The 9,445-nt window shown below is 39.1% G+C and overlaps 1 protein-coding gene across 1 annotated transcript in view; it reads right to left on the bottom strand.

The window, feature by feature from the left end:
* Nucleotides 1-8,491, bottom strand: part of LOC115816399 (Fc receptor-like protein 2) — a gene marked incomplete at its 3' end in the record, with an annotated part of 13,343 nt that extends 4,852 nt beyond the window's left edge. Inside the window, exon 1 of the mRNA XM_030779355.1 lies at nucleotides 8,380-8,491. Coding sequence (XP_030635215.1) covers nucleotides 8,380-8,491 — 112 coding nt within the window. The remainder of the gene's footprint in view (nucleotides 1-8,379) is intronic.
* Between the last annotated feature and the right edge of the window lie 954 nt (nucleotides 8,492-9,445).

Genomic DNA, 9,445 nt, shown 5'->3' with positions numbered 1-9,445 from the left:
AGTGAAATACAACAACAATTCAGAGACTCAGAGAACAGAGACACTATGAACACTCCCACTGTTAAATTCACATTATACTTCCATGTCCACTGACATAACACACACACACACACACACACACACACACACACACACACACACACACACACAGACGGTGTAAATAGTAGCTTACTTATTGTTTAAGAAGCTCAGGGTTTTCCCCTCCCTCAACACTCCCTCAGTAACCACTGCTGAAGTTCCCTTAATCAACACCCTTTAACCCCCAACTGCTCCTCAATAACCACTGCTGTTCCCTTAATCAACACCCTTTAACCCCCAACTGCTCCTCAATAACCACTGCTGAAGTTCCCTTAATCAACACCCTTTAACCCCCAACTGCTCCTCAATAACCACTGCTGTTCCCTTAATCAACACCCTTTAACCCCCAACTGCTCCTCAATAACCACTGCTGAAGTTCCCTTAATCAACACCCTTTAACCCCCAACTGCTCCTCAATAACCACTGCTGAAGTTCCCTTAATCAACAGCCTTTAAACCCCAACTGCTCCTCAATAACCACTGCTGAAGTTCCCTTAATCAACACCCTTTAACCCCAACTGCTCCTCAATAACCACTGCTGAAGTTCCCTTAATCAACACCCTTTAACCCCCAACTGCTCCTCAATAACCACTGCTGAAGTTCCCTTAATCAACAGCCTTTAAAACCCAACTGCTCCTCAATAACCACTGCTGAAGTTCCCTTAATCAACACCCTTTAACCCTCAACTGCTCCTCAATAACCACTGCTGAAGTTCCCTTAATCAACAGTCTTTAACCCCCAACTGCTCCCTGAACACGGTTCTGCAGCTGCTCACTGAACGTTAACAAAATTGTTAGCTGACGTTAATGTTAATTGCATCTTTAACTTCTCCCTCTACAGACAAAGTCTTTGTCAGTCCTGTTCCATTCTCAGACAGTGACATCACTGATAAAATGACATAGAGAGATCATTCTCACAGAGCAGTACATGTAGTGGACTCAGCTCCATGCTCTATGAGTGAGAGACTGTTTGATCTACAGTGTGTGTTATGACCTCATATATATTCTCACATTTAGATCACAGCTCTACAGAGACACAGAGCGATGATAAGAATGAAATGACAGTATCTTTTAATTCCTGTTCCCTGTTTTAACTTTTGAAACATTTTGATAATATTTGTTTCAGCAAATATGGAAACAAGGCATGAGAAATAAAGAGTCTTCATTGAAAATACAGGGACAGTAGGTTTATGTCTCAGGAGTGACTCCTATACTCTTCTCCTGTTTGCCTGTGTATCAGCAATGCATTTTAACACTTTCATCTAGTGGTGTATATTGTAATTATATTATATTATCAGCCACCATATCCCAACAAAAAATATACTCAGATTATTGTCTGTGTGTGTGTGTGTGTGTGTGTGTGTGTGTGTGTGTGTGTGTGTGTGTCTGTGTGTGTGTGTGTGTGTGTGTGTGTGTGGATGATGAGGTATGAGAGGAACAGTTAAATGGAGAGAGGATGGCATGATGAGACAGTTAAATAGAGAGAGGATGGAGTGGTGAGACAATTACATAGAGAGAAGATGGAGTGGTGAGACAGTTAAATGGAGAGAGGATGGAGTGATGAGACAATTACATGGAGAGAGGATGGAGTGATGAGACAGAAAGAAATGGAGGTAAAGGAAGGACCTTTTCTGGTTACAGAGGTACTTGTTTCCAAAAAACTATAAACATTTAAACATTTTCTAAAAGAAGTCTCAGACTCTCTCACTCATCAGCCCTAAATACAGAGACAGTCTTTACTGAGAAATGAGAAAGAGGAAGCATTCAGAGAAGAGGAGGTTACGTGTTACTGATATTTTAACCTGTCGACAAGTGAGACCAACAGAGCACACAACTCATTTTTTGAATGTCTATTTACAGTGTGTCTCTATGACGACAATAATGATGTTCAGGCATTTTAATTTTGTTTCCTATTGATTTAACCAAAATTTCAGTGATACACGCAGCTGTAAAATATCAGATACATAATATCAGATACAGCTTTCTAGAGAATTATACACCCACAAAAAAGCCATTTAAAAATGGTTTATATATTTTATAAAGGACATTAATTGTCTATTAAATAATAATAAATCTAACCTTGAATAAATGTTTTCACTCCCCATTTCTCTCCATACAGAGATGAGATGGTTTAAAAACAATGACTGATTGTGCTTTGAGCTCTTGTCTAGTTGAGCCATGTGTGTTTAGACCACATGTGTCAAAATCCGGGTCCTGGATAGCCAGCGTCCTGCCGGTTTTTGTTTTCACCTGGTGATTTTCACTTTGAAAACAATGAATCAGAGATCGTATTTAGCAGGACCATGGCCTTCCAGGACTGGATTTGACACCCTTGGTTTAGACCAGTGTCTGTGTGGGAAGAGCTGTCACCAGTCCTCTACAGTTTACAGATACAATTCTACAAGCTCAGAGGAGACAGTAATGGACATATTCAGTAAATATATAAATCAGTGACATACTTCTCTACACTTTTTACCCTTTATTGGGGGGGGTGAACACAGATGAGGGCTGTGTGGTGACTGTAGTTTATCGAGAGTCCTATAGATTATAAATATATATTTAATAGAGGTTTCTGAGTGTTTCTATCATTAGCCCTAAATATAGTGACAGTCTTTACTAAGAAACGTCACAAGAAAGAGGAAGTATTCAGAGAAGAGAGGAACATGTGGTACTGATATTTTAACACAGAAACCTTAAGAAATGGGTCACACTGACATAAGCGTGAACAGCTCAACTAGCAAACTACAAATCTCGCAAAACTTTTTTTATGGTGTCTCTTAGGTTACGGGAATGGAATTCTCGTATTTTTATGTGAGTTTTGTATTGATAGGATGAAATTATCCAGTTGATCATTAATGGTTAAGGGATTGTGTTTTGTCATATGGGCCTTTAACAGCCAAACTGTGATATTAACATCCTTAATGACTTGATGCTGCAGTTTATTGTTAAAGTCAGATTGACTAATATATTTATTAAATAGGTCAATTTAATGTCCCCTAAACAAAGTAACTACATCACATAGAGGACTGACAGTTTTAAACTGTTCAGTATGTCAGACATAAACCTGACATCATGGGTCTGTGTGAGTGAGAAAATGTAGGTGAGGAGGGTATAAGGTCATTAAACAGCTCCTCCTACACTCACTGGTATATATATATAAATATATATACCAGATATATCTAACCCAGTGTTTATATATAAACACTGGGTTAGAGGAAGTGAATAAACTGTTCAATCGTTTGTTCAGAGAAGACATGAGACACTCAGGACCTTAAATCTCCCACTGACAAATTCTCTCACTGATACGTAGACATCAGAGCACTGTCTCACTGCAACATGACGTATCATTGATACTATATTCAGTTTATGGCTCTGGAGTTGGACTTGATTGAATGTCATCGAGAAAACACATCTCTGTAAAAAAGTCACCAATAAAGGCTATAGGTTGCCCTCTCAAAAAGCAAACGAGTTATTTCTCCCTTAACCCTCTGGAGTCTGAGGCCTGTCAGCCACTGTTGAGGTAGTCTGACATGCCTTGACATTTTTATATATTTCACCTATCCAAAACATTGATCCCAAAGTGTTGCATATGCTTATATTCACCACAAACTCAGCACCAGTAATCTGAGAGCAGTAAGAATTTCATTAATCTATTTTTTGTTTAAATCAACTTTAAACATACACTTTTCAAAAACCTGTTTTCAGAGGTGCTGAGATATTGTAAAAAACACATTATAAACCTTTCTGGCCAAGACTTTTGAGCTCTGAACCATGTAAACACAGGTGTTGGCTACACATAGGTGAGAAAAGCATTCAGAAATTTCATGTTGTTTGACCACTAAAGTCTTATGTGTGTGCGTGTGTGTGTGAGTGTGTCTGTGTGTGTGTGTGTGTGTGAGAGAGAGAGAGAGAGAGAGAGAGAGAGAGTGAGTGAGAGAGAGAGAGAGAGAGAGAGAGAGAGTGAGAGAGAGGGAGGGATTATTGACTAGCATTGGTCATCATTGACAAAATAAAGGTTTTGTCAGAAACACAGCACCTGATACAGGTCAAAAGTTGTGTTAGCACCACCTGAATAAAGGGTAAAAAGTGTAGAGAAGTATGTCACTGATTTATATATTTACTGAATATGTCCATTACTGTCTCCTCTGAGCTTGTAGAATTGTATCTGTAAACTGTAGAGGACTGGTGACAGCTCTTCCCACACAGACACTGGTCTAAACCAAGGGTGTCAAATCCAGTCCTGGAAGGCCATGGTCCTGCTAAATACAATCTCTGATTCATTGTTTTCAAAGTGAAAATCACCAGGTGAAAACAAAAACCGGCAGGACGCTGGCTATCCAGGACCCGGATTTTGACACATGTGGTCTAAACACACATGGCTCAACTAGACAAGAGCTCAAAGCACAATCAGTCATTGTTTTTAAACCATCTCATCTCTGTATGGAGAGAAATGGGGAGTGAAAACATTTATTCAAGGTTAGATTTATTATTATTTAATAGACAATTAATGTCCTTTATAAAATATATAAACCATTTTTAAATGGCTTTTTTGTGGGTGTATAATTCTCTAGAAAGCTGTATCTGATATTATGTATCTGATATTTTACAGCTGCGTGTATCACTGAAATTTTGGTTAAATCAATAGGAAACAAAATTAAAATGCCTGAACATCATTATTGTCGTCATAGAGACACACTGTAAATAAACATTCAAAAAATGAGTTGTGTGCTCTGTTGGTCTCACTTGTCGACAGGTTAAAATATCAGTAACACGTAACCTCCTCTTCTCTGAATGCTTCCTCTTTCTCATTTCTCAGTAAAGACTGTCACTGTATTTAGGGCTGAAGAGTGAGAGACTCTGAGACTTCTTTTAGAAAATGTTTAAATGTTTATAGTTTTTTGGAAACAAGTACCTCTGTAACCAGAAAAGGTCCTTCCTTTACCTCCATTTCTTTCTGTCTCATCACTCCATCCTCTCTCCATGTAATTGTCTCATCACTCCATCCTCTCTCCATTTAACTGTCTCACCACTCCATCTTCTCTCTATGTAATTGTCTCACCACTCCATCCTCTCTCTATTTAACTGTCTCATCATGCCATCCTCTCTCCATTTAACTGTTCCTCTCATATCTCATCATCCACACACACACACACACACACACACACACACACACACAGACACACACACACACACAGACAATAATCTGAGTATATTTTTTGTTGGGATATGGTGGCTGATAATATAATATAATTACAATATACACCACTAGATGAAAGTGTTAAAATGCATTGCTGATACACAGGCAAACAGGAGAAGAGTATAGGAGTCACTCCTGAGACATAAACCTACTGTCCCTGTATTTTCAATGAAGACTCTTTATTTCTCATGCCTTGTTTCCATATTTGCTGAAACAAATATTATCAAAATGTTTCAAAAGTTAAAACAGGGAACAGGAATTAAAAGATACTGTCATTTCATTCTTATCATCACTCTGTGTCTCTGTAGAGGTGTGATCTAAATGTGAGAATATATATGAGTTCATAACACACACTGTAGATCAAACAGTCTCTCACTCATAGAGCATGGAGCTGAGTCCACTACATGTACTGCTCTGTGAGAATGATCTCTCTATGTCATTTTATCAGTGATGTCACTGTCTGAGAATGGAACAGGACTGACAAAGACTTTGTCTGTAGAGGGAGAAGTTAAAGATATATATATAAATATAAGATAAAAGATATAAGATAAATATATATATTTAATAGAGGTTTCTGAGTGTTTCTATCATTAGCCCTAAATATAGTGACAGTCTTTACTAAGAAACGTCACAAGAAAGAGGAAGTATTCAGAGAAGAGAGGAACATGTGGTACTGATATTTTAACACAGAAACCTTAAGAAATGGATCACACTGACATAAGTGTGAACAGCTCAACTAGCAAACTACAAATCTCGCAAAACTTTTTTTATGGTGTCTCTTAGGTTACGGGAATGGAATTCTCGTATTTTTATGTGAGTTTTGTATTGATAGGATGAAATTATCCAGTTGATCATTAATGGTTAAGGGATTGTGTTTTGTCATATGGGCCTTTAACAGCCAAACTGTGATATTAACATCCTTAATGACTTGATGCTGCAGTTTATTGTTAAAGTCAGATTGACTAATATATTTATTAAATAGGTCAATTTAATGTCCCCTAAACAAAGTAACTACATCACATAGAGGACTGACAGTTTTAAACTGTTCAGTATGTCAGACATAAACCTGACATCATGGGTCTGTGTGAGTGAGAAAATGTAGGTGAGGAGGGTATAAGGTCATTAAACAGCTCCTCCTACACTCACTGGTATATATATATAAATATATATACCAGATATATCTAACCCAGTGTTTATATATAAACACTGGGTTAGAGGAAGTGAATAAACTGTTCAATCGTTTGTTCAGAGAAGACACGAGACACTCAGGACCTTAAATCTCCCACTGACAAATTCTCTCACTGATACGTAGACATCAGAGCACTGTCTCACTGCAACATGACGTATCATTGATACTATATTCAGTTTATGGCTCTGGAGTTGGACTTGATTGAATGTCATAGAGAAAACACTTCTCTGTAAAAAAGTCATCAATAAAGGCTATAGGTTGCCCTCTCAAAAAGCAAACGAGTTATTTCTCCCTTAAAGAGCCATCAAAATTTAAAAAAGAAAGAAAAGACACTTACAGAGCAGCACGTGTAGAGGACTGAGCTCCATGCTGTGAGAGTGAGAGACTGTTTGATGTGAACTGTGTGTTATAAACTCTTCCTGTGTTTGATCTTTGAGAGCTCTTCAGAGAGAGAGAGAGAGAGAGAGAGAGAGAGAGAGAGAGAGAGAGAGAGAGAGAGAGAGAACAGATCATATGAACAGAAAAACATGAGTAATGGGAGGGGTTACATCTTATTTAAATCTCTCTCCTGTCAGTTTCAGTGATGAGAATCTACTAAATCGTACAGCAAGAAAATGCTGGACCATTTAGAACAGAAAGTGCAAAAATGACAGTTTATTAAACGATTATTATCACAGACTAAGAATTAAAGATTCATCATTAGTAATTAGGGGATCACAGTGAAAGAGAATGGCCTTTGACCATTTTAATGTGACAGCTCTCTCATTGAATTATCTGAAATATAAATGCAGTAGTGAGTGTAAAATAACATTTTCATAAAATGAGTTCCGTTTTCATATGAAAACTATTAAAATGTAGTTTCTCTCTCACACCCTGCTGAATACTTCAGTGAATCAAAAGTAGAAAAGACCAGTTAACACCTCCTCCCATCCCCTCATTGGTCTAAACCCACACGACTAAAATAGAACAGAAGCCAAACCACAAACTCACACCTCTAGACTGTTCTCATAACTCAGACATATAAGTGCGGTGGTTGGTACTTAGTGTGAGCATGTTTGTGTGTGTGTGTGTGCGTGTTGTGTATGCGTGCGTGTGTGTGTGTGTGTGTGTGTGTGTGTGTGTGTGTGTGCGTGTGTATGCATGGGTGCGTGCGTGTATGCGTGCGTGTGTGTGTGTGTGTGTGTGTGTGTTACGTGTGCCTCTCTGTGCATTTGTTTTCTTTGCGTTTTGTTTTCCTCTCTCTCTCTCTCTCTCTCTCTCTCTCTCTCTCTCTCTCTCTCTCTCACTGCACTCTCCTGATGCATATATCCAGCTGTGGCGCAAATGTTGTGCCCTTTAAAAACATGCATTGCAGAGTTAGGAGGAAATGTTTAAAAAAATAATGTTTTACATGCTTGAACTGAACGTTTTAGTAGTGTTGTTAAATAAGCTGTGGTCACTTTAAAAATCTTTAAGTATGTGTGACAACATTGGCAGTGGCCAGGATCTTTTGAGGAAAAAAAAAAAAAACATAACAAGAATGAAAAAAGCAATGAGGAAACATGTTAAAAGAAAACTTGTTGTAGAACTGGGCCTTTATTAAAAAGTTGCCTGCAAAGAAGGAGCTGCCACGAGAGTGTCTTTCTAGGGGTGCAACACAGAGCAGCCGTCAATCTCCATCTGTCCCGCCTTCCCAGTCCGGTCGTTACTGTGGTGAGGGCAAAGGGCCCAGAGAGGGTGTTTTTTTTTTTTTTTTTTTTTTCTTAGGAATGCAATTATACAAAGTCTTTATTCTTTTTTTTTGCCATGTGGCATTGGCTCAGGGTGCTCCGTTTTCTTTTTCTTTTTCAAACCTGCGTGAGGATTTCACAAGAAGTCAAGGAAACTTCTCAGAACATTACAGTCTCACCATATGTTCTCTCTGTTGCTCAGTTTTACAAGGGTTGATAGAGGTCAAGTCCCCATTTTTGGAGGAACTGCTGTCCCTGCTCATGACCGTTGGCACGGAAACAGGTGCCGCGAGCAGGAACACGGCTGGCCCTGTCGCCATGGTGATCTCCTTGCTTCTCCAGGAAGCAGAGGACAGAGGAGTGAAGATGGAGGTGGATTCCAAAATGTATGTACCCCAGACACTTACTGAAGTCAGTTCAAATCTTACCACAGGAGCGGTGTGGTATTTCCCTCCCGCAAAAGAATTTGTGTTAAATTGAAATGAGAGATTTTTGTATTGACAGGCAGTTTTGGAAGAGACCGCTCTCTCCTCAGCTGTATCTTTAAGAGTTTGTCCTCTTCTCTTGTAGCTCTGAGGTGAAAAGAACAGGATCAAGCTCTGGGTGGCTGGTTGATTGGCTGGAACTCCTTGACCCTGAGGTGACCTCTGTATGCCCAGACCTCCAGCAGAAGCTTCTTTTTGCCCTAAACATGGTAAACAGTTCTTGAATGTTTGTGTTTGTGTGTGTGTTTTTGTTTGCGTGTGTGTTTGTGTGTTCCAACCAGGATTGGAGTGCCCCCTCTCTCCCGACCAATCAGAGAAGACCTAAATTTAAAGACGCCTGTTTTGACATGTGCAGATTGCTATTTTGCTTTAACTCCTTGTGCCTTTGTGTTTCTTACTGTTTACAAACTTGCCTTGTATCTTGTTCGATTTTGGATCATTTACTGACTTCGTTACTGGATCGTGTCTTGGTTTTGGTTGCTCCCGACATGTAAGTAGGGGGATCCCCTCACTAGTATTCCACTGTGCATAGGGATTAGGTTAGAGGCAGGAGCCACTTGTGTATGTTTTGTTTTGTAAGTAGTCAGTGTAGTTAGGTTTTGTTTGGCTCTGCCATCCTTTGGTTTGTGTGTGTGTGTGTGTGTGTGTGTGTGTGTGCTTCAGTGAGGGTTAGGGCTGTTTTGTTTTGCTTGTTTCTTTTCGTTGGCACCGTCTACGGTTCTCTCTCCCCCATTCCCCTGTGTTATTACTATTGTAAATAGTTTGACCGTATCTGTAAATATCGTTCTG

This window comes from Chanos chanos, chromosome 7 (assembly GCF_902362185.1).
Source record: "Chanos chanos chromosome 7, fChaCha1.1, whole genome shotgun sequence".
Lineage (NCBI taxonomy): Eukaryota > Metazoa > Chordata > Actinopteri > Gonorynchiformes > Chanidae > Chanos > Chanos chanos.
This window is presented reverse-complemented; position numbering and strand designations above follow the sequence as displayed.